At 41.9% G+C, this 26,666-nt stretch overlaps 1 protein-coding gene and 1 non-coding gene across 2 annotated transcripts in view; both read right to left on the bottom strand.

The window, feature by feature from the left end:
* NCAPG2 (non-SMC condensin II complex subunit G2) overlaps positions 1–26,666 on the bottom strand; it is a 69,108-nt gene that overhangs the window by 37,534 nt on the left and 4,908 nt on the right. Inside the window, exons 5-13 of the mRNA XM_004599018.4 lie at positions 24,626–24,780; positions 23,265–23,399; positions 21,184–21,278; positions 18,864–18,933; positions 15,196–15,282; positions 9,700–9,795; positions 8,934–9,059; positions 5,283–5,462; positions 1,865–2,017 (exon numbers count right to left, since the gene is read on the bottom strand). Of these exons, the coding sequence (XP_004599075.3) occupies positions 1,865–2,017; positions 5,283–5,462; positions 8,934–9,059; positions 9,700–9,795; positions 15,196–15,282; positions 18,864–18,933; positions 21,184–21,278; positions 23,265–23,399; positions 24,626–24,780 (1,097 nt within the window). The remainder of the gene's footprint in view (positions 1–1,864; positions 2,018–5,282; positions 5,463–8,933; positions 9,060–9,699; positions 9,796–15,195; positions 15,283–18,863; positions 18,934–21,183; positions 21,279–23,264; positions 23,400–24,625; positions 24,781–26,666) is intronic.
* Positions 12,865–12,983, bottom strand: LOC118760404 (small nucleolar RNA SNORA38). Its single transcript, XR_004996768.2, has one exon. It is a non-coding gene; the product is annotated as a small nucleolar RNA SNORA38 (small nucleolar RNA).

Below are 26,666 nucleotides of genomic sequence, written 5' to 3'. Positions count from 1 at the left end.
TGATCGGGGTGATGGACTGTGCCGGGCCCTGTGCTTGCTAGAACATACAAGAATCTGGTCTGGGAATACCTCAAAGTTTCTTTGGAGATCTCCCCAATCGAACTGCTGGACTCAGAACTCTAACCAAGAAAAGACAGAAGACAGAACAGGTCAATAATTCATCTCAGCTATATGTTGGCAGCGAAATATGGGGCAAACGGAGACTTTATGATGGACCATATCAATCAGTGGACAACCTCATCGAGCGAAACTGGCAGCGGTTCATAACTGGAGAACTATTAAAACCACTTGAGCAAATATCTCAGAGCATGCCCCACATCCGGGACTTGGGGTGGGTGGGAAACCGGGTGGAGCTTCTCCCTCAATATCCCCCTTTACCTCAGATACATGATGGAAACAATATGGACATAATAGTATTAGCCACTTCCCTATACCCCCTGAACCTTTTTTTTCTTTTAGCCGTAATTAACTATGTCAAGATTGTCAACAATACAATGAAATAAATTAAAAAAATAAAAAAAAAAAACAGATTCACACTCAAATACAATACTAACCCAAAAACTTCCCTTTCAGACTTAGAACTACAATTTTAATAGGCTGTTAGAACAAATGAAATAAAAATTAGAGCCAGGTTTTTTTGTTGTTGTTGAAATTAACATGCTGGCTCTAGATTTTATATGGAAGTGTAAGAAACTAAATTAGCAAAAGAATTTTGAAATAACAACAACAAATTATGTGAGGAATTTACACAAGACTGTAGAACTGGTAACCCAGTGCGGCACTTACACATGGACAGATAAACAAGTCAACAGAACAGAGGAGAGTCCAGGAATGAACCAGACACATGGTCAATGATTTCCAACAGAAGAACCAACTTAGCTCAACTGGGCAGGATACACTTTATACGCTGCTCACTGAAATATTCTTTTTCTTAACCAAAAATTTCAGAGATAAAAATTCAGAAAGCACCAAGGCACACACAGAAGGTCTTTCCGTCATCTCTGGCCCTGGGCATCCACCCGCCCCACCTTATGCAATTATCGCTAGTTTGCTGTCTTCTTACAACATTTTAGTTAATCATATCTGAGTAAATATACACATTCTTCAGCTCCTCATTTTATATAACCAGTAGCATACTATAAACATTTCTACACTTTTTGAGTTTTATACTTCAGAATCTTAAGCAGTATTCTCATGTAAGTGCCACAAAAACGTCTCTCTCAACCTTTGCAGCTATACAGCATCATTTTTGTCAGAACACACAATGATGACATATCAGGTGTTTCCAAATGCTATACCACAACAAAACAGTATTTTAAAGCCAATTTCTAAGAAATATTGTGGGAAGGAAGAAAGTTCATGATGCTAGCAAGAAACAAAGTCAAGAACATCACAACCAACATTTTCATCCATAAGCTGAACAGAATTAAGAATGAAAGTAATCAATGTCAATGCAGTACCTTGTATAAAGCCAAAGTGCATACTGGCTATAAACAAGAATCTTCCTGCTTCCTTTGGTTCAAAGTGAGAGGGCCCTCAGTCAACACCTTCCTACTTAGCATTTAAGTGCTTACTCTGTGATAATTAAGCATTACATCAAATATTTGAATTAAAAACTGTCATACTAGATAAAAATGTAAGACTTAAAGGCCTTTCAAAAGCAAAACATACATTAACATTTCTAAAACATTCAATGAAAAACAAAACAAAAATTTATTATACAACAAATCAAATACATGCTAACAATTTATTTAAAATATGATTACCAAATCTCTTGGAATGAAAACTGTCTTGTCTTGCTGCCTGATGAATACAGTTGTCAGTACTTCAATATATTAAAAAATAAAAACCTTTTTTATCCTACCTTAGCAGCTCTAACAGCTTTGATTTTCAGAAGCATATCAACGAAGGCCACTCTTACTTTCTCTGAATTGTCATGGAGACAGTATTTGAGTGACGGTAAAAGCTGTTCCAGTAATGGGTGACTTAGTTTATTATCCAAAATTATCGGCAGACACTACAACAAAAGAGAAACAGTTCAAAATCAGAGTCTGCCAAAAAAAAGTTCAGGTAAGAAAGAAATTTAAGAAAGCAATCAGTTCCACGTTTACAAAAACTATTGGTGAAATCACATACCTACACAAAATAGGTACACTTACCGTTCTGTAAATTTCCTAGTACTTATAGTCTCAACAATTGATCATCATCCCATTCAGTGTTTTGTTCAAAAAAGATTAAAGCAGTTATGAGTAAATTTTAATGCTTTCTACTTGTTAAAATTTAGTTTTTGAATTAAAAGAACTAGAGGGAAGACAGAATTGTACAGGCATTGTATATCAGAGTGCCAGTTCAAGTCCTGGCTGCTCTATTTCCAATCCAGCTCCCTGCTAATGCACCTAGAAAAGTAATGGAAGTTGGCCCAAGCACTTGGACCCATATCATCCACAGGGAAGACCCAGATGGAGTTCTGCTGCTGGGAAGAAAACCAGCAGATGGAAGATCTTTCTTTCTCTTCCCCTCTCTCCCTCTTACACTGTCATTCTGTCTTTGCAAAAAGAATCAGAATTACTAAGAGCATAGTCTATCTATACAACCACATGTTGAGTTGACACACAAGGATTGTATTTTTCTATTTTTAAAATAATTCATAGATTCTCCGTATTTCTAGTTTGATGACCATATTGCTTTAATCAGCACACTCACAGATGTGGTGCTCCAGACCAGCAAACAACAGGAAGCTAGAATCTACTTAGGCTCAGATGAGCACCAGATTACAGTTTACACATTAGCTCTTTCTCTACTAGTTGTCAAGAATACGTACAGTAATTTTGAAAAGAACTCTGGGCAAGGCATTTCAGGGTGATCTTGTGAAGCATCCTGAGGTAAGAAATGATCCCACTGCAATCAGAAGGATACCTCTGACAGAGGGTGCGTTGGAGAGATATGGCTGCTGGAATCAGAGCAGCAGGAAGAAGCAAATCAACCTTAAGAAATGCCAGGGAGCAGGAAGGAAAAAGAGCAAGCACAGCATCAAGTCAGCAGATGCTACCACAGCCTGAGTATCCTATACTTAATGAAAAGAAATGTTCAGGATTTCGAAATTCTTGCATTTTTAAATATCTGCATAAAGATAATGAGAAATCTTGAGGGGTCTCAAGGCCAAATATGAAATTTACCTGTTTCAAATTTACCTTCTACACATAACCAGAAGATACTCTAGGGCCTGGCGGCGTGGCCTAGCGGCTAAAGTCCTCGCCTTGAACGCCCCGGGATCCCATATGGGTTCCGGTTCTAATCCCGGCAGCTCCACTTCCCATCCAGCTCCCTGCTGGTGGCCTGGGAAAGCAGTTGAGGACGGCCCAAAGCTTTGGGACCCTGCACCCACGTGGGAGACCTGGAAGAGGTTCCTGGTTCCCGGCTTCGGATCGGCACAACACCGGCCCATTGTGGCTCAGTTGGGGAGTGAAACATCGGACGGAAGATCTTCCTCTCTGTCTCTCCTCTTCTCTGTATATCTGACTTTGTCATAAAATAAATAAATCTTTAAAAAGAAAGATAATCTACTGTACATATTTTATTATGCTTTAATTGCAACATGTCCTAGGAGGTCGGGTGTGAAGCTTTGACTGGTAATATCATGCCACCATGCAAAAAGCTGCTGAGGGTGCTACTCTGGATTTTGAATTTTCAAAACAGGAATGCTCAAACTGTACTATCCAAAAAGAAAAGAAGAAACGAAGGGGAAAGAGAACAATCTTAGACCCAGTGTGATGGCTTAGTGGCTAACCTTCATCTTGCACACTGGGATCCCATATGGGTGCTGCTTTGTGTCCAGTCTGCTCCACTTCTAATCCAGCTCCCTGCCGCTGGCCTTGGAAAGCAGCGGAGAAAGGCCCAAAGCCTTGAAACCCTGCATTCACATGGGAGACCCAGAAGAAGCTCCTGGCTTTAGACTGGCTCAGCTCTAGTCCTTGAGGCCATTTGGAGAGTGAACCAGCAGATGAAAGAGCTTTCTCTGTCTCTGTAAATCTACTCTGTTTTTCTGTAAAAATAAATCTTAAGGAAAAAAAGCAAAACAAACAAACAAAAACACAATCCTCTTGGGTACAAGTGGATTGGAAAACAAAGTTTTGGAGATAAGAGAGTTACTGTGATGTACTCCAAGGCCTCTCATCAGAAATGAAGTGCCCACCCATCCCAGGCATCTGCTGCAAGGACTGGTCCTCTGCTGTCAGTACACTCATTGCCTTCCCAGGCAGCCAGCACACTCAGGGTCTGAAGTTCTGTCCTTCAGTCCATCAGAGCTGGAGGGGCTCTGCCAGCTTCAGAGCTGCCTGAGGGTTTGCAAGAGGTTTCTGTAGGCTGTCACTTTCATGAGTATACCCCAGGAACTGCTTCCTAACCTACATTCTGCACAACCATCTCTATCTCTGGGCTACCTGGCTGGTGGTCCAAGCATTCTCTACACACCGAAATCAGCTATGGGAGACCCGGAAGAGCTCCTGGTTCCCGGCTTCGGATCGGCGCAGCACCGGCCGTTGCGGCTCACTTGGGGAGTGAATCATTGGATGGAAGATCTTCCTCTCTGTATCTCCTTCTCTCTGTATATCTGATTTTGTAATAAAATAAATAAATCTTTAAAAAAATTAAATGTTAAATTAACCCAGATAGTTGAGTTTGGGGAAGGAAAGTGACATCATTTCTTAGCTGGCTAATCTGACACCCTTCATAGTTCCCCTGAAATAGACTGAAAGCCTCACAGATCCTCTGGACTCCGCTCCAGAGAACATTAGTTACTGCAGCCTGGGGAATCTCTTGCCCGCCTCACATCCACAAACACTCTTTTCTCACTTTACCACCAAAGTCCACAGAAGAGAATCAATGTATACCATATCATCAACTAACATATGTATTAGTTTCTATCAATCTGCAACCACTTTATTCAGGCTGCTAAGATCCTATAATAAACAAAGATGGTTTACATAATTAAAAAAAAAACACAAGGAGAAGTGATCGGCCAAGTGGTTAAGATGTTCAGTTCTCACATCATAGTGTTGGGTTGAAAACCCTGCGCTACCTGATTCCAGCTTCTTGCCAGTGCAGTCCTGGCTCAACTAATTAGGTCGCTGCTAATACACGGGATACCTGCATTGCATACCCAGTTCCGGCCTCTAGTCCCTACCGCTGCAGGCATTTATGGAATAAATCAATGGACACAAGCTATTTCTCTGTATTTCTCTGTTTCTCAAATAAAATACAAAATAATTTTTTTTTTATTTTACCTTAAAGACAGAACAACGGACATCAGCAGAGCTTGTATCAAATGCCAGTTCTCCAGTTACTTTCTTCAGGAGATCAATGAGAATGGTTGGAGGCATCAACTCCCAGTATTTGGAAGCTATTTTACAAACTCCAAGGATTCCTGTGGAACGGACCATCGGATAAGGATCTTCTAAAAGGCTCTATAAGTAGGAGGGGAGGGAGAAACCTTAGAAATCTTAAATTAGTTCCGTTTATATCACTATTTGCTTTATACATTAGTATTTTGAAGTTTTACAGTTTAAGAAAACATATAGTTACAGAAATATTGATCACATAGAGATTCCTATCTCAGATGAGTTATCATTCCCAAAGAGATTATTTTAAAAGAACAATTTGGAAACATGAATTGCCTATCTACAGGGCTTCAGTGACACAAGGCCCTAATTGTACCAGCTACCTCAATCACTGGGACTTTGAGAAGTATTGTTAACTACAGTAAAAACTAATATCAGACACAGACTTTGTGGACTATTCGCTTGAATTCTCCAATGTTATAAACAGAAAACCCAGAGTAAAATCATTCCACTTGTAAGGGCAGTACTGTGGAGTAGCCGGTTAAGCTGCTGCCTATAACACAGCATCCTATATAAACACCAGTATGAATTTAGCTGCTCCACTTCCAATTCAGGTCCTTGCAATGCACCTGTGAAAGCAGCTGACTATAACACAGTGCCCAAGCCCCTGCCACCCACTTGGGCAAACTAGATGTAGTTTAGGCTTCTAGCTTCATCCTGGCTCAATCCCAACCACTGCAGCCATTCGGGAAGAGAATCAGTGCATGGCAGATCAATCTTTCTCTTTCTCTGTCTCTCCCTCTCTATAACTCTGGCTTTCAAATGAATAGATCTTAAAAAAATGATAATAATAATCTACTTTTAATGAAGTAATTAATCAAGCCACAGCTGTCAGTAGTTAATAGTAATTCCAAAAGAAATAATGAAATATTATGTACCAGAGATAGAAATAAATGACATTGTCTGAAAATAATTTTATGTAACAAAACCTCATAAAAACATGCACCTGATCAAGTCTCCCTACTGATTTACAGGAAACACAAGTTAGAGCAATATATTAAACGCATGGAAAGAACAGACTGTAGGAAAGTCAATATAATTTGACTTCTTCAACAACAAAAATATCATAAAATAAAGATGAAGCTGGAAATGGGGCACAGCTCCAGCATCCCAAATGGATGCAGCTTTTCAAGTCCCAGCTTGCTCCACTTTCTATCCACGTCCCTGCTAATGCACTGGGAAAAGCAGCCGAAGAGGGTGCAAGTCCCCGAGACTGCCAGCCAGACAGGAGACCTGAATGTGGAATTCTAGGTCCCTAGTTCAGACCGACCCAGCCCCAGCTACTGCAGCCACGTGGGAGTAAACCAGATGAAAACTTGATCTCTTTCTCCCTATCACTATGTTTACTTTACTTTGCAAGCTAGAAAAATAAAAACTGAGGCTGACACTGTGATGCAGCAGGCTAAGCCACAGCCTGTAATGCCAGCATCCCGTGAGTGCTGGTTCAAGTCCCAGCTGTTCCACTTCCAATCCCGCTCTCTGCTAATGCATGTGGGATACCAGTGGAAGACTGCAGAGTGTTTGAACCCATCCACCCACATGGGAAACCTGGATGGAATTATCTGGCTTTGGTCTGGCCCAAACCTGCTACCAAGGCCACTGGGGAATAAACAGTGAATATACGATCTCGCCTTCTCTCTGTAACTGTTGCTTTCAAATAAGATTGAAAAAACAAAGCCTTTTTACAAAATAAACAATAGTAAAGAAAACCCACATGCATTAATTTGTATTTAGATGCCTAGGCATCAACCATCATCACAGAAAACTATCACCCCACATACCTGACTCTGTGATCAGCTTGACTCATCTCTAGAAACATAGCAGCATTTATAGCACTTGATATGTAAAATTCATCCATACAGTCCTGGTATTATTAGACTACCACATAACTGTAAATAATTTTAATGTTCCCATTACATGTTAGCAACTAGAAATTTATCTAAATAGTTGATAGTGGGCCCGGCACCGTGGCCTAGTGGCTGAAGTCCTCGCCTTGAAAGCCCCGGGATCCCATATGGGCACCGGTTCTAATCCTGGCAGCTCCACTTCCCATCCAGCTCCCTGCTGGTGGCCTGGGAAAGCAGTTGAGGATGGCCCGTTGCAGCTCACTTGGGGAGTGAAACATCGGACAGAAGATCTTCCTCTGTCTCTCCTCCTCTCTGTATATCTTTGTATAAAAATAAATAAATGTTTAAAAAAAAATAGTTGATAGCTTATTTTTTACTTAAATTTCGTTATAATATACTATTCTCAGTTTTAAACCAGCAACAGAACTAGAAACAAATTAAGTGGTTAGATAAGACCACACTATGAGACAACAGGGTTGAATTCAAATAAAGGTACTTAATCCCTTGTCACTGCACTCCACAGCTTCCATCCAAGGAGCTACAGTGCTTGGCAAGTCATTTCTAATTCCCTAGTTAGCTGTCCAGATCAGGAACAGCGAGTATGAATACCACACAGGAGCCAAGCATGGGATAAAAACGAAATGAATAAAACTTCAGAGAACACCAGAAGAAGGAAAGGTGGCTAGATTAACAATGATCCCAATGTAAACACTTCAGGAAAACCAAAAGGGGTTTTCAACAGTTTGACAACTCAGTATAAAATTATGACTGCTAAAAATTAGCCAAAATCTAACTTGCTGTGCAAGTTTATTTCGGGAAACTGAATCATGGTCACTAAGAGGAATTCTGGGTAGATATATATGTGGATGACGTCCTACAGCAAAGCACAAATGACTCTTCATTTGAGGTGAGTCCATGCATGTGTTACATTTTTAGATATATAATTCAGTTCTGTGCATGTCTGAGATTTTCTAAACCCAGAAAACAAAAAATGGAGCAGAATCGAAAACATTATGACAACATTTTCACCATTACTGTTTCTTAAATTTTATCCTAACTAGTAAAATAAATAATATTCACCAAACTTCTATCAGAAAAATGCTACAAATAAGAGGGAATACAGAGAAATAAGAAGCTAGCTAGCACTCTCCCAGCTAGATGAAAAAGATCTATACTACCCCCTGGAAACAAGCACTTCACCTTAGAAGTACTAACACCTCACTTGAACAAATCAGCTCTATTATCCGTAGGTGTGACCTGGCACAAAACCAGTGTTTGCTAATTCATACCAACCAACAGTATTACAGTACGCAGTGTCATAATCTCTATTTACAAAGGCACAGGAAGTATGGTTACTTGCTCAACACTTCACAGCTATTAAGAAAGGTGTGCTCAACCCCCGGGGCCCTGACATCAGAGCACATACTTCACCACTATGACACCACCTCTCCATTGGGAAGATGAAGGGTGTAAATTGCTGAAAACTGCATTGAAGATAATGAGTACCTACATATCCCAAGAGTGACTGAGAGACAAAAGGGACACCACAATGCATACTGCTGAAGGCCCCGGGAAGAGTGGACGCTTCTCTGAAGGCCTAGGGGCAGGGCACGGTCAGGCTTTCCTACCACGCCAGTCCTAAGTAAGTACTCCAAAGTCTGTAAGAAGCTTAAACACATGAAATACATACATAGAGTTCTTCAAATTGCCTCTGAATTTCACTGTCCATTTCAACAGCGAGAAAGTTTGGATCCCGAATAGGAAATGCTTCAACAAACAACAAGGCAGCATTCGATCGAACTTCAGAGTTTCTGGCCTACAATACAAGAGTACTTCAGAATCCCAAACACATAACATACAGTATTCACAGATAATACTTCTATTATCTCAAAGCATTTATTTACAAACTAAAAACAAACCTTTTAGTTGACCACACTTCTAGTAAGACCTTCCATAAATGAAGCTGAGCAGTGAAATGTCAGTAGACATTAAAAGACCCTCTTCCTCACTTCAGAGCCTACCTTGTGATTAGCAAAGTTACCATCGTGCCCCGTGACACCACAGCTGAGTGTGTGCATTCATCAGGACATGCCATTTGTGAAGAGTGTCTGCCTGTTGCCCGACCACCAGCACAAGGTCATGAGGACCTGGATGGCCTTGCCCAGCTTGGCAGTCTCCTAATGCCATGATTCATTTTAGGGCCTGTCACTACCTCCTTCCCCAGCATGGTGACTTTAAAATAACTCTGCAACAGTTACCCCTAAAATAGTAGAGACTTCAAATTAAATGGACCCCAAAAATGCTTTTAATAAAAAAAGTTTGTTCTAAAATTTCATAAAGCAATCAGCCTGCAGTCTTAATTTCTACTGCTTTATTATAATTTTAACATACAGCATGCTAAATTCAAAAGCATCACTAGTACATTCTAAATATGGATAAACTATGTAAATGTATACCTTTAATCCTCTCCAAAGGATGGGTTTATATAACCTATAAAGCATCTCTTCCACTCCCTGCCGAATTTTTTTTTGATGGTGAAAGTAACTCAGTATCTGTGGACCAAGAAAAAGCAAGAAAGGCAATGATATATATTCTCCTTACAGAAAAAACAAAAGCATCAGAAGATATCAACAAGAAAGTGAGTTCATTTGGAATTTCAGATTTCATGTAGTCATGAAGAATGGCACCATGTTCATTTGCACAGAACTTTAACCACTTATTTCCCAGGTTGAAGGCATACTCTCAGACACCCACAGTCATAACATTCTAACAATGGAAACTGGAAAGCAACGAACAGTGAATCACGGGAGACTTAAGGCCAAAATAAAGACAAGAGCTTTTGTGATGTAACACGGTTTCAGTCTCTACTATGTTAACAATAGCTACAGCATCTCAAAAAAGAGTCACTTAAACCTCTAACCTTCAAGGTAAAACAGGAACACTCCATTCTCAAGATCATGAATCACACTAACTCTAAAGTGCTCTCATTGTAACTCTTCCACAGGTCACCAATGATGACTCACAGCACAAACTAAGCTTCCGAAACTTAAGAACACTCAGAAGCTATGAGCTGGTGCTCTGGTACAATAGTTCATGCTGCGATCTGCACACCTGCACCCCATTCTGAGCTGACTGGGGCTGAATGCTGGCTCCACTTCCAATGCGGCTTCCTGCTAAACAGCAACAGCCAATACATTAAGTTTCTACTAAGTTTACCATAAGAGAATGGCAATTTAGGAATTATTTTTCCTGTAAATTATTTAGAAGCTTTCACTGACAGTGATAAATAACCTCAGCTTACAGTTTGCTTTTCATCATTACCAACTTCAGTGTTCATGAAAATAAAAAGATATATTTGTTATTTGAAAGGCAGAGATTACAGAAAGAGGGAAAAAGAGAGAGGTCGTCCATCTTCACGCCCCAAATAACCACATCTTCCAAAGCTGAGTCAGTCAGAAGCCAGGATACAGGAGCCAGGAGCATCTTCTGGGTCTCCCATGTAGGTGCTGGGACCCAACCACTTGGCCTGTCCTTTGCTGTTTTCCCAGGCACACTGGCAACTGGGACGAGAATTGGGGCCCTATGGGATAGCAGCACCACAGCTACTGGCCCCTCAATGTGTATTAATGGCATATACACTTCACAGAAAGGCTTTTCTAAAGCTTTGAAAAATAATTCATGAAACCACAAAATCAACTCTTGAAGAATACAAATCGGGGCCAGTGCAATGGTTAAATGACTAATCCTCCATCTGCAAGTGCAGACACTCCATAAGGGTGCCAATTCGCATCCTGGCTGCTCTACTTCCCATCCAGCACCCTGCTTGTGGCCTGGGAAAGCAGTGGAGGACCTCAGGACCTGCACCCACCTGGGAGACTCAGAAGAAGCTCAAGGTTCCTGGCTTTGAATCCACTCAGCTCCAGCTTTTGTGGCCATTTAGGGAATGAATCAGCAGATAGAAGATTATTCTGTCTCTCCTTCTCTCTGTAAATTTGCCTTTCTAACAAAAATTAATAAATCTTAAAAAAAATTACAACTCAATTATTTTTGATCTACTCAGAGTTGTACATATACTCATTACTGCTAATTCTAGAATATTTCCATCAACAATATGGACATTACATTTTTTTTTTAAGATTTATTCATTTTATTACAGCCAGATATACACAGAGGAGGAGAGACAGAGAGGAAGATCTTCCATCTGATGATTTACTCCCCAAGTGAGCTGCAACGGGCCAATGCTGCGTGCCGATCCGAAGCCGGGAACCTGGAACCTCCTCCGGGTCTCCCACGCACGTGCAGTGTCCCAATGCTTTGGGCCGTCCTCAACTGCTTTCCCAGGCCACAAGCAGGGAGCTGGATGGGAAGTGGAGCTGCCGGGACTAGAACCGGCGCCCACATGGGATCCCAGGGCTTTCAAGGCGAGGACTTTAGCCGCTAGGCCATGCCGCCGCGCCTGACATTACATTTTTTAAAAGATTTATTCATTTTTATTGGAAAGGCAGATATACAAAGAGGAGAGGACAGAGAGGAAGATGTTCCATCCAATGCTTCACTCCCCAAGCAGCCCAACGGCAGGAGCTGAGCCAATCCGAAGCCAGGAACCAGGAGCTTCCTCCAGGTCTCCCACATGGGTGCAGGGTACCAAAGCTTTGGACCGTCCTCGACTGCTTTCCCAGGCCACAGGCAGGGAGCTGGATGAAAGTGGAGCAGCCAGGATTAGAACCAGCACCTATATGGGATCCCGGCACATTCAAGGTGAGGACTTTAACAGCTATGCTATTGCGCTGGGCCCATGGGTACTATTACTTTCACAGAACCTGAAATACTTCATGAAGCTTCTTACAACATATTAATAACTTCCCAAATAAATTAGATATTTATCAAACAAAAGATTTGAGGAGGAAGCAATAAGATGAGTAATCACTGAAGAATACGATTCCTTAGGATAAGTATTCGGCCTAGCAATACAAACACTGGTTAGGATGCCTGTGTCCCACCTAGAAATGCTTAGACTCACTCTTCGGCATCAGTTCCTTGCCCACGTGGACCCAGGGAGGCAGCAGCTCAAGTGACTGAGCACCTGCCACTCACAGGGGGAGACCAGGACTGAGTCCCCAGCTGTGGCCCTGCTCAGTCCTGGCTGTTGCAGCCATTTAGGGAGTGAACCAGTGGATGGAAGCTGTCTCTCTGCTCCTCAAATGAAATAATAACAACTATATCAGCAAGACCTTCAAATGCAATCATATATTTTACCTGAAAAGTGAAATCAAAAAATAAAAAGTGAAATTTACCATTTTCCTTTTAGGTTTTTTGCCATTTTTCCCATAAATTTACCAAACAGTAACAGTTATTCTTACAATATTACTCAAAAAAACATAGCAGAAAATAAGATATTGAAAAATGTCATTTGGTATCAAAGATGTTGAAGCAACTATGCCAAATTTTCCATGTAGTTTAACAGGATGTATTTTTTATTTCTAAATAGAATTTGAACACCAAATCATGCATGTGAAATAATGACCCAACTGCCCTAAGATTTAATAAAGCTACAATGGGATTATGGGTGGAAGATTTAATAAACCAAATACATTTATCCTAAATTTTTTTGAAAGTCACAATTATTCTACGTGGAATTCTATGCAAGTTGATTCCAGAACTTTCCCAAGTGTACATTTCTTTGCTTGCAATTTTTATATGTCCAAAGACAGAAAAACACAGACACACCATTGTAAGATGCCAAAATCACATCTTAAAAAACATACTGACTCATGGGGCAGAACGCTGCAGACTATATGTGCTACCTAATAGAAGATGGAAGATGCCTACAAGAAGCAATTCTCCCAATACATAAAGAACAATATGACACCGGCCACAATGGAGGAGATGTATAGGAAAGGCCACATGGCTATATGGGAATCCAGTATATGAGAAGTTCGAGAGGTGAAGGAGAGGTGGAACCGTCCCAAAACGTCTCTTCCCCAGAAGAAAGACCAGGAAGCCCAAAAGAAGGCAAGCTCCCTCCGCACTCAGGAGCGGGTTGTTGAGAGCTAAACCAAACATTTTCTATGAAGATTTTCCTGATAATGATAATAAACTTATTGACACAACAACAAATATATATCTATATCTATATACATATATATATATATAGAGAGAGAGAGAGAGAGAGGAAGAGAGAGAAAGAGAGAGAGAAACGGTTATTCCAAAGGCGGTTACAGACAGAGGGAGATCCATCCTCCATCCGCTGGTCATTCCCCAGATGCCTACAGCAGCCAGAACTGGGTGGGGTAGGAACCAGGAACCCAAAGCTTCATCCAGGTCTCCCATGTGGGTGGCAGAACCCCAAGCATTCCAGCCATCTTCCACTGCTTCCCCTGATGCATTAATAAGGATCTCGATAAAAGTGGAGCAACCAGAACCCAAAGCAGCAGAAACCTAAACCGAAACTTCTATGGGATGCTGGTGCTGAAAAAAAAAAAAGCAGTGGCTTAGCTCACTGTGACACAATGCTAGCAGGTCTCAAAATCGCCATTTTAAGTCCCATGGAAACTCAGAGGTCTAGATAAATCTCTAGGTTCTTCACCATTAGGTAACATAAACCAAGTCATCTATAATATTAGAAAAATGCCTTCTTATCCAAAATTAATAGTTAGCCACGAGCACTTACATACTATAGCTAACAGTAATTCTACCATAGAGAAATAAGGAAATGGTCTTTCTTCAGTTAGCTTCTTGACACATGCTTGCCAAAACTCAGCAAGCAAACAAGGCTTCCATGGATCAGGCTGCTGTGCGAAAGCATCTGCTTAATTGAACCAAGCACACCCAGCTGACCTGCCAGGACCACCAGGATCAATCAAACACCAATCAGTGCTAGGTGACAGTGTCAACAGAGCCTTGTTTAATCAAACCATTTACAAAGAATAAAATTCATTATCTTTTAAAAACAAAATATCCCATTAAGATAAATTATCAAAACATGTATTCCATCTGGTTTCCAAAAAAGCAAACCAGGATTTTAACATATCTAAGCCATTACATAACACAATTTTAAGGGCCAGCTTTGTGGCACAGCAAGTGAAGTTATTGCATGCAACGCTGTCAGCTATCTGAGGGCAGGCTCTAGTCCTAGCTGCTCCACTTCTCACTGAGCTCTCTGCTAATGCAAGTGAGATAGCCTCAGATGACCCACGTGCTCAAGTCCCGGCCACCTTGTGGGACACCAGGATGGATGTTCTCAAGCTCCTACCTTTGGCCTGGCCCAAGGTTACTGCAGCCATCTGGGGAACTACCCACTGCCTGCAATGCCAGTACTGCATATCGGTGCCAGTCCATGTCTCAACAAGGCAGCAGAGGATGGCCCAAGTGCTCACGTCCCGACAACCCCTGGCAGAGACCTGGATGAAGCACCTTGGCTCTTCAGCCTGGCACAGTCCTGGCTGTTGCAGTCATCTAGGGAGTGAAACAACACATGGAAAATGGAAAATCTGGGGCCCAGTGCGCTGGCCTAGCGGCTAAAAGTCCTTGCCCTGAACGCACAGGGATCCCATATCGGCGCCAGTTCTAATCCCAGCAGTCCTGCTTCCCATCCAGCTCCCTGCTTGTGGTCTAGGAAAGCAGTTTAAGAAGGCCCAATGCCCTGGGACCCTGCACCCACATGGGAGACCTAGAAGAAGCTCCTGGTTCCTGGCTTCGGGTTGACACAGCTCTGGTCATTGCGGTCACCTGAGGAGTGAATCATCGGACAGACGATCTTCCTCTCTGACTCTCCTCCTCTCTGTATATCTGACTTTGCAATAAAAATAAATCTTTAAAAACAAGTTTCTCTCTTTCTTCAAGCTCTGACTTTCATATAAATAAATCTTAACAATAATCTAAAAAGAAAAACAATGAGACATCATTTCAAAAACAATTTAACAACCCATTATGGTTAAAGGTGTGCTGCTTACCTCTCGTACTTTGGAGTGCACTGGAGACTTCCTGGGAAGGTGGACCCCGTGGAACATGAAGTCCTGGATGCAGTCATTCTCAATGGCCTGAAACAACAAGTGCAATGTACAGAACCTGCTGTGTGTACGCCAGAGTCCACACGCCAGGCAATGTCACAACGTACAAGGACCTGAAGCTTCACCTTTGTATTTCATGAGGAAAAAAATCTAGAACCTTTCATCAGAGTTCTTTTGCCTTTTTTTTCTTTTTTTTAAACATTTATTTATTTTTACTGGAAAGGCAGATTTCCAGAAAGGAGAGACACAGAAAAGATCTCCTGTCAGCTGAGTCACTCCTCAAACAGCCTCAATGGCCAGAGCTGAACCAATCTCAACAAGGATCCAGAAACTTCTTGGTCTCCCATGTGGATGCAGGATCGCAAGGACCTGGGTCATCCTCCACTGCTTTCCCACGCCACAAGCAGCAGGCTTGATGGGAAGTGGAGCAGCTGGGACACACAAAGACACCCATATGGGATATCAGCACTTTCAGGATGAATATCCAGTAGAGACATCATGCTGGGCCCACTTTCATCTATTGAAAGAGTGACAGAGATCTGTTTTCCATCTGCTGGTTAGCTCTCCACCTGCCTCCAAGAGCCTAGAACTCCATCTGGGTTTCTCTTGTGGGCAGCTGGGGCCTGAGCACGTGAGCCGTCATCTGCCTTCCTTGTGCACTAGTAGGGATGCCAATGCCTAAAGGTGGAGGATTAGCATGCTGAACCATAGTGCTAGCCCCTCTTATCTGCTTCAAGTTCCCACACGGGATGCCACTGCTCATAGGGGGAAGATTAGCCAACTGAGCCATCGCACCAGCCCTCACAAGAGCTTTCTTAATTTAAAGCTATATATCTTAGAATGCTCATCTGTGCCCCATGGCAAGGGAAGCCCCCACTTGAGGGCAGTTCAAACCACAGAGCTCAGACTCCGGCAGGTGCTAAGTTGCAGCAGTCCCTCTTCTGAGTCATCACTGACCTAGGCAATTTTCAGAGGCCTGGATCTATTCAGAACAAAAATGAAACTACATCTAGAGTGGAAGCTGAGATTTCAAACTCAGAGAAATAAGACCTTTCTGGACTATTTTGAATCAGGATAAAAAGAGAGGGGAGTAAAAAGCATATTACCTCAGTGCATACAAAGCCTTAGGGTGAGGCCACTGAGGAAGGCCAAGCCTCCAAGGGCAGCCAGAAACCATTTGCTGTTACTGAAACTGAAGCGTGCTCATTATCGGTACTGATATTATACCATCTACTCAAATAATTACATTTTTAATTACAACCCCCCCCCCCTTTAAAAAAATACTATCAGAGAAAGGGGAACAAAACAGTTCAGGATAAATATTCCTTCCTAAGCACAAGTTTTATGGGGCTGGTGTAATGGCGTGGCTGGTTAGTCTGCAGTATGTGATGCCCACATTTCATTTCAGAGTACCCGACCAACCAGCTTCCCACCAATGCACAAGGAAGGCAGATGACGGCTCACGTGCTCAGGCCCCAGTTGCCCACAAGAGAAACCCAGATGGAGTTCTAGGTTCTTGGAGGCAGGTGGAGAGCTAACCAGCAGATCGAAAACAGATCTCTCAACCACTCTTTGAAGAGACGAAAGTGGGCCCAGTGTGATGTCTCAACTGACTGATCTTTAAGCTGCACGTGCTGGTATCCATATGAGCATGGATTTGTATTGTGGCTGTTCCAATTCCTATCTAGCACCTGCTTGTGGCCTGAGAATATAAGGGAGGATGGCCTAAAGCCTGGGGAATCCACATGGGAGATCCGGAAGCAATTCCTGGTTTTGGATCAGCTCGACTCCAATCTTTGCAGCCATTTGGGGAACGAACCAAGGGATGGAATATCTCTATCTCTCTTCTAGAATGTGCCTTTCCAAAAAAAATATAAAATAAAAAAATAAGTAAAATAAAAGCTGTCAGCATAACTCTGTTCCTTGGAAGCAGAAATCAACGATAAATCCTGACACAGAAGGAGCAGAGAAACACCAGTAACACAGACTCTGCCCACAGGGACATCCCGTCCACACCAAGGGATGACTGCGCTCCAAAAGAGAAACAAAAGCAGGGTGGAAAACGCTCGCTAAGCCCCTTTCAGACTCGGAATAAAAGATGCACTTGAGAAAAACACAAAGAATAGCAGGCAAACGTACATTTATTTTTGTCCAAAGGGATCTTTAGGTATTTATTTGGGACTGTGAATTACATAGCCACACATTCCTAACATAATCACTAAAGGTTAGTCTAATTCAAAGTATTAATCTCCGAGTCCAGCAAAAGTAGAATGCAAGCCAAAACTTCAATCTTTATTTTATTTGGAAGTCAGAAATATACAAAGGAAGGGAGAGACAGAGAAAAATCTTCCTTTTGCTGGTATCCTCCCCAAATTGTTGCCATGATAAGAGCTGTGCCTGTGCAAAGGTGGGAGCCAGGAGCTTCTTCTGGGTCTCCCACGAGGGCTCAGCACTTGGGCCTTCCTTTGCAGTTTTCCCAGGCCATTAGCTGGCAGCTGGATCAGAAATGGAATAGCTAAGACACAAACCAGCTGCACAGATGGGATGCATCACAGGCAGATTAGGCTGCAGCATCACTGTACCCACCTTCCAAAATCCAACTGAGGAGCGAAAGTGTAGTAGTTAAAGTCCTCGCCTTGCACACTCGGGATCCCATATGGGCACCGGTTCTAATTCCAGCAGCCCTGCGTCCCAAAATCCAACTGAAAGTTTCTAATAGCCACACAGAAAAAGGAGAAAAATGGGCCCGGTGCAGTAGCCTAGCAGCTCAAGTTCTCACCTTGCATGTGTCTGCATCCTATATGGGCGCTGGTTTGTGTCCTGGCTATCTCACTTCCCAACCAGCTCCCTGCCTGTGGTCTGGGAAAACAGTAGAGGACGGCCCAAAGCCTTGGGACCCTGCACCCACATGAGAGACCCAGAAGAAGCTCCTGGCTTCGGATCAGCTCAGCTCAGCTCTGACACAGCCACTTGGGGAGTGAATCAGTGGACAGATCTTTTTCTCTGTAAATCTGCCTTTCCAATAAATATAAACACATCTAGGGGAAAAAAAAAGAGAGAGAGAGAGAGAGAGAGAGAGAGAAAGGGACCAGGGTGTGGTATAGCTCATTAAGCCACTTCCTGTAGTGTTGGTATTGCGTTTAAATCTCCTAATCCAGCAAGGGGGCTAACTCCAGCCTTCAGCCTGGCCCAGCTCCAGCAAGCTGTAGCCCTTTAGGGAGTGAATCAGCAGATGGAGGAACTCTCTCTCTCTCTCTCGCCCTTCCCCTAACTCTGTCTTCCAAATAAATAATTAAAAAAGAAAAGAAAAGAAAAGAAAAAACAGATAAGCTTGTTTAAATACTATTTAGACCAATATATATATCCAGGACACTATCACTTCAACATACAATCAGTTTCTGGTAAGTGAATTGTCTTCCCCCAAACTGCCCATGCCAATGAGTGACACGTCCCTCAAAGACTGTGTTTTGGTACATGATTAGCACAAATGACAGCCAGAACTATGAAGTTCAATCACACAGATTTTCAATTTTGGCTTTAATACTTCCTTGACTACTTATTTTGTAACCAGAATACAATAAAGCATTAATATTTTTAAAAAATGAGAATACCTCCAACATTTTCCCTGAAGCCTTTCTCCAAGCTCTGAAGTAAATTTCCGCAATGTGTACCATCAAAGATCTAAAAAAAAAAAAAAAAACCAAGAATATTTTAACGGAATTATTAAAAAAATTCCTAATTGCAACATGCTTTGTCAGTGAAGAAGAAACTGTTAAGACGAGGGATTTGCAAATTATCTGTAAAAAAAGGAAAAGGCTGGAGATGAGAAAACAAAGTGACTACATTTCTTCCACTTTCAGTCATCGCCTTTCCAGAACTTTCCATTATTTTCTCTGAATCCACGAGAACAAAAATGCAGAAGCAGATTGTGAAGTCAGGAGCTTTAAACATGCATGGATTTGTAGGCACTTGCATTCCATGCTGGAGTGCTGCTTTGGGTCCTGGCTACTCTGTTCATGTACCTGGTGGCAGCAAACAATGGCCTAGATGCTTGAGCTCCTGCCACGCCTGTGGACAGCCTGACTTCTGGTTCCTCGTTTCAACTTGGACCAGCCTGTATGTTGTATGCAAGGGAGAGAGTGACTTGGTGGATGATACATATCTCTTTCTACTACATAAAAAATGTTTGGTACAAATACATTTTGATTCGGAGTTATTTTAGATTTTCTAGGTACTAAGTCTTCAAATACAGGAAACTCCTTAATATATCAGAATCAACAAGAATCATGAAAATTTAGAATTTTGCTAGTTCAACCAGACATCCAGAATCAAACCCCACCTTTGTATTTATACAGGTGCCCGACAATGGTAAAACTGATCATTAAAGCACACCTCAAAAAAGAGCTGTGAAGATCAAGCTTTAAAACAGAGCCTAAGCATGCAGCAACAAACAAATTAAACACTTAGCTCTGTGTCCAGGGAGAGACACCATCTGCCATGAAACGGGCGGCAGTGCCAGGACTAGAATGCTCCACTCTGGCACCTCTAGAGATCCTTTCACGACAGGGCTGTTTCTAATAGCACACAATTTAGTCCATTTACAGCCAAAATATTACCAAAAATTCTGGCTCAGCTCTGGCCGTTGCGACCAACTGGGGAGTGAATAATCAGACAGAAGATCCTCTCTGTATCTCCTCTTCTCTGAATATCTGCCTTTCCAATGAAATAAACCTTAAAAAAAAAAATCTCAATGCTAATGTCTAGCAGCTGTTTCACTCATCCTCTCATGGAATGGCTCTTACCTCAGTTTACAGTTTTGTAATGTCAAATCTAATTATTTTTGCTGTAAATCCTATCTTTTTGCACTTCCTAGCTATTTGTATCGCGCCCAGTAAGTTCTTGCAATTCATTAACTGATCGTCCATAACACACAGACTGCTTTTGAACACCTGAGGCTGTACATGTCCACTTCCACACTGTCTTGCTGTCTCATGAGTAATGACATGCCAGCTTTTAAATGCAACTCCTTCAGCGCCAGCACCATAAGCGTCACACACTTGCATCTGTTCTGTGAGGTTTTTGATTCTCATTTTAATCATTCTTGTGACAAATTATTTTGGTAGCATGTTTGTTAACTTCATGTTAATGAAAATTTGTTATGTTCACCCTGTTATGGACTGTGCTCGCTGGCCCTGTATTTAAGGGGATATGTAATGGAAGTGTAGTGGAGACTGGTATGTCCAGACATGAAGACAAAGTGCTGTATGTCTGTGCATATAGACCAAAGATGGACATACCCTGACAGTAGGATGCTGGACTCCCTGACAGCGTCCATGCCTACACTGTCGGGAAACACTTCCCTCACAGCATGAGGGACTTGTGACTGTTCATGAAGGACATCCAGTGCAATACTAAAGGAGGAATCCCCGGGGGAAGGACCTTGGGGAGGGATATGGGCAACCGCAGAGATTTTTACATGTGGAAAAAAAAAAATTCATGCATAGTTTTGAGAATTTACTGTGAGCATTTAAAAGATCAATATAATAGTCAAATTTATCATTTAAAATATACCTTCTGAATTTTGAATCGTAATTTTAAGTCTCCCATTCTCTAAAATTTTAAAAGAATTAGTCTATGTTTTATTCTAGTACTTTTCTACTTGTGGTTACATCTTTTATTAGAAGGAAATTTGGTGTGCATAGTGAAGTATAGAGAGCAGATCCATTTTCCTGAATTATGTAATGCTAATGATTATCTAACATTAATTATGAAATAGCTCATCTTTGATCTGACTGCACTGCCACATCAGTCAGGCTGCAGCTGAACCTGCTGCATCCGTGACCTTTCTGCAGCACTCTCACACAACCTTCCAACAATCAAGTCAGAACCAGATTAACAAGGTGCAATATTTTAATTACCTCTAATACTTACTTCTGTAATCCCTGCAACTGGTTTTTAATGGTCTCATGGATCATTTTAACAAATTTCACATTCCAATTGAAGAGAGAACTAAGAAATCGTCGTCCCTATAAATAAAAAAAAAAAAAAACAGTAATAAGATTTCATTTTTAAATTGCAAACAAACAAGAAATCCCAGTAACAATCTGATGGTGGGAGTCAGTACTGTGAAGGTAAGCCATTTCTGAAAATGAAGTATATCTACTGATAACTTAGCACACATGCACTCTCTTGGAAGGCAGCATGTACCCGGAGTACCTCTGTACTGACAGCTCTGGGAGAGAGACACTGCTTCAAAATGTTTGTGCAAAATAGAATTGAAACACATCTTTTAAAATAAAAAAAAAATTTTGGAGGGGCTCGGGCAATAGCTCAATTGGCTACTCCACCACTTGCAAGTGTCAGATTCCATACTGGTGCCAGTTCATAGCCTGGCTGCTCCACTTCCCATCCAGCTCCCTGCTTGTGGCCTGGGAAGGCAGTAGAGGACAGCCCAAGGCCTTGGGACCCTGCACCTGTGTGGGAGACCCAGGAGAAGCTCCTGGCTTCGGATAGGCTCAGCTCCAGCCATTGGGGCCGTTTGAGGAGTGCCAGGGGATGGGAGATCTCTCTAAGCCTCCTCTCTCTGTAAATCTGTCTTTCTAATACAAATAAACAAATCTAAAAATTTTTTTTTGAAATTCAGGGATAGTTTTTTCATAGTATCAATTGTTCATGAACTCTTTGAAGACTCATTTATAACTTTCAAAATATATTATGGGCCCAGCATAGTGGCCTAGCAGCTAAAGTCCTTGCCTTGTATGCACCAGGATCCTATGTGGGCGCCAGTTCTAATCCTGGCAGCCCTGCTTCCCATCCAGCTCCCTGCTTGTGACCTGGAAAAGCAGTCAAGGATGGCCCAAAGCCTTGGGACCCTGCACCCGTGTGGGAGACCCGGAGGAAGCTCCTGGCTTCAGATCAGCTCAGCTCTGGCCGTTGTGGTCACTTGGGGAGTAAACGACTAGACAGAAAATCTTGCTGTCTATATACCTGACTTCCCAATAAAAATGAATAAATCTCAAAAAAAATATTTTACACCAAAATCATCTTTTAAATTCTACTTCCAACGAACATCTGAAGTACTCCTGTGGGTAAGATGTGCCTGCCAAGCAAAAACTTTCAAATATCTTTCAAATATGCTGGCACTTCAATCTGTTCACAGCCCTCTTCCTCCTACTTCAGAGGAAGCGATGACTCCGTCCACGCCCTCAGAGATGCACCTACAAGGTTCACACCAAAACTAAGGCTCAGGACAGCTCCTCAGCTTTCCCATCAGGGACACAAAGTCCATGCCCAGCAAAGCAAAAGGAAGGATGCTCATACAACACAACCATGCAAGCCATGCTGTAATCTTTAATCCTCTAGTAGCAATGCTAATGAACATTAAACTCAGTTGAATCATACTTTACATAAAGAAATATACTCAAAATATGGTTATCACATTGATTATATATTAAAAAATTAACGAGCTATTTTACATTATTTTTTCCCACATCAAATCTTTGTATTCATGTAAAATTTATGTTAAAGTCACATCTCAATTGGGATAGACTACATCTCAAGTGATCACCAACCATGTGGGTGTGGGCTAAGGATGGCAGTCACAGCAGGCCAAAAGCCTCTGTTAATTTCCTGGAGGGGTGGGAAAAATAAAGGGGACACTACGTGATGATGGTTTTGAGTCAATGCCACTTACAGTGGGATTAGGTCAAAGGGCCAGATCTCCACAGGGAAGTGCTTTCTCAACCTTACTTCTCAACATCCTTAATGGAAAACGCAATATGGCCTCCCTGGAGTCACACCGAGCACCTGCTACTATCCAAGTATATGACAAAGTAAACAAGTCCTTGTAGCGCTCACTTCACTACTCCTTGGCACCAAGTGATGTGCAATAAATAGCTCCTGATTGTTGACTCTTACCAAAACACTGACTATCCTACAAAGCACCCACATGAAGTTAAGAAAAACGTCTGTTAAAAAGTAGCTAACAGACCAAATAATAAAAGCCCATTTACCTCTTCTTTCTTGATATAATTAGTATTTATGAAGCACTCAAGTAGCATATCTTTAATTTCACTACTTTCCTCCAAATCATAATCAAAACAATATAAAGCTTGATGAATACGCCAAAGCCGACATATGTCTGCACCCTAGGAATGGCAGAAATGTGTTAATATATACAGTAAGATTGTATTTTAAATTAAGTAAATCTTATATCATAAATAATTCTATAAAGTTCAAACAGTAGAGAATAGTGACATAAAAAAGCAGATTTTAAGATCCACAAATACCACTTGTTGTTCTAGAGAATATTTTTTAAAAATACACAGAAATGTAGTCAGATGCCAGCAAGCACTACTCCTCAGAGAGTGACATGGACACAGGCAGTCATCATGGTCACCTATCTTTCTTCACTAACAGACAGAAGTGGCCAGGGATACAACAGGGATACAAACTCAGAATCTGAGATTTGGCCCTGTCTGCTCCCCTGCTTGCTTCTCTTACAGACAACTCAGACAAGAAGGAGACGGAGACAGAGCAGCCACTTTGTGACCCTGAAGTATCCAAAAAGAGGACAGAAACCACACCCTAAGCAAAACAAACAAGTCTGACATTAGACCTGTAATACAGAAGGCCAGGACCATGGCACAGAGGTCAAGTGGCCTCCTGTGCTGACAGCATCCCACATTAGCACAAGTTCAAGTCTCGGCTGCTCCACCACCTATCCAGCTGCCTGATGACGTGCCTGCTAGGAAGCAGAAACGGCTCAACTGTTTAAACCCCTGTGTTCACATGGGACATGGATGGAGTCGGGCTGGACTAGCCATGGCCACAGCAGTCATTTGGGAAATGAAGAGCTTTTTTCCACCTTCTCTCTCTCTCTCTCGCTGTAACTCTGCTTTCCAAATAAATAACTACTATGTGGATCCTCTCCATTCACCTTTGACCTCTAAACATTATAGCTTCTTGAAACATTCTCTTGGGACTGGAGTTGTATCAGGGGAATAAAGTTGCTGCCTACAAAGCTGACACTGGATCAAGATCTGGCTGCTCCACTTGCAATCCAGTTCCTGCTAACGGCCTAGGAAAAGCGGCAGATGGCCCAAGTGTCTGGGATCCTGTTACCCACGTGGAAGCCCCTGGCTCCTGGATTCAGCCTGGCTCATCACTGGCAGTTATGGCCATAGGGTTGGGATTGGGGGGTAAATAAGCAAATGAAGCATCTGTCCTCCCTCTCTCTGTAACTATTTCAAATAAGTAAATAAATCCTCAAAGAAAAAAACCCCTCCAACTTGGGACACTACAATAGTTAGGTCACCGACAGTCAAACACAACCCTTTTCTAGTGAAGAATCTACTTAAGAAAGCTGACATACTCTTTTGGTCTCGAGGCTCTTCCTCAGCAGCATGATGAAAGCAGTCTTGCCCATGTCCTCCTTGGCAGGGAGGCCTTTCTCCCACCATCTGACACACAAATCCTGAATAGAATTCTGTAGTTTTCGCTCAGATTCAGGTAATGCATATAAAACACCTGAAACAAAGCAGTCATGCTTAAATTTATAAAGCAAATCCTTATTAGTTCAGATTCAAAAGCGGAGAGCATTTTGACTTTGTATAAAGATGTGCCAAGCAAGCACTAATTTACACTTAACTTACCAAAGAGTATAAAATTTTTATTGATATAAAGAGGACAGATTCCATGCATTCCACAGACACAGACAGTTCCAAGATAACCAGTTTCTTCACCTCCATTTGCCCCTCATCAGTTTTTGCAAAGATATAATTTTATAGTCCACTCCTCATTCACAGGCTTAACTCACCACTAACCATAATATTCAACGTACGAAGACTACAGTGCCACAGGAGTATAAACTACACACAGCAATCATATCACAGAATGTCCATTTCATTCTATACATTTTTTTGTATTCCATACTAACTGCCATATAAAAAACATACTTGTCTTTTGAGACTACTTGCCAAAGATGGATGTTATTTATTTACAAACTCGAATAATGTTAATTAAGAATGTGTTTCACTCCTGTCATAAAAACAGGCCAGACACGGGGCTGGTGTTACCATGTAGTAGGTTAAGTGGCTAACTGCAACACCAGATTATATGTCTGCTGGTTCAAGACCTGGCTACTTCCCTTTTGATCCAGCTCCCTATCAACGCACCTGGGGAAGCAATACAAGACGGCCCAAGTGCCTGGGCACTCGGGAGACCTGGAAGAAGCTCCTGGCTTTGGCCAACTGAACCCTGGCTGTTGTAGCCAAATGAACAATGAACCATTGAATAGATTTCTCTCTCTATTAACTCTTCCAAATATAACAATAACAATAAAAAGAGCAATCACAACTAAGATTTTTAGAATTGGGAGCCTCAGAGGGACCATGTTTGATTGCTACAAATTCTGGAGAGGCAGATGCTGAGGCTACTCAAATATAAGTGCAATGAGCCAGGTCAGGTCTACCTGACGAATCGATCACAAACATCCCTGAACGAGCTGGCCTCCAGTTTTAGCTTACAATACAAAGACTGCAGTGTCTTTCTAACAGAAAACAATTAAAGTAACACTGACAATATATGCACAATTATAACCTATAACTGAATGCCATTATATAATGTAGCTTAACTAGGAAGTTGATAGCAAATGTTAGCACTAACCATTTTATCAATTATCTGAAGACTGCGAAAATGAACTGACAGTAAATTCACAAAGCATCTGGGAGCCACTGCTACACTGACTAGGAGTGACTTGTTCATAAAACGCTGTGTACAGACTCAAGTATTCAGATTAAAACATACGAAGCAGATACACAAACCAAGCCTGATTAAAGATGTGTCACGTGACCCTAATTATACTCACTGCCGTGATGAGGGCACTTGGGATAACTCCTTGGTAAGTTGTTATTTAATATGAACTTTATCATTTATACCTATAACTTTACATAAATATTTCATAACCAGACCTTATCATTAATTCACATTATTAGAACTCCTAAGATAATAACCAGTCTGACAGTTCGGTTAAAATCTGAACCAAAGTACCATGAGTCAAACCTCAGTAAAAACTGAGGAGTCAACAACCCCTACATCACATTGATGACATCAGCAAAGGAAAAATCCCAACTTCACAAATTACTGGTTGACACTATCAGACAACAGTCACAAGCTGAGAAACTGTTGTAGTCAGGTTTGTCTTTAAACAACTGCTTGTGGGCCCAGCGGTGTGGCCTAGCGGCTAAAGTCCTCACCTTGAACGCCCCAGGATCCCATATGGGCGCCGGTTCTAATCCCGGCAGCTCCACTTCCCATCCAGCTCCCTGCTTGTGGCCTGGGAAAGCAGTTGAGGACGGCCCAGTGCTTTGGGACCCTGCACCTGCATGGGAGACCCGGAAGAGGTTCCTGGTTCC

This window comes from Ochotona princeps, chromosome 2, assembly GCF_030435755.1.
Source record: "Ochotona princeps isolate mOchPri1 chromosome 2, mOchPri1.hap1, whole genome shotgun sequence".
NCBI classification, from domain to species: Eukaryota; Metazoa; Chordata; class Mammalia; order Lagomorpha; family Ochotonidae; genus Ochotona; species Ochotona princeps.
Note: the sequence above shows the minus strand (reverse complement) of the source record. Positions and strands in the feature narration are given on the sequence as shown.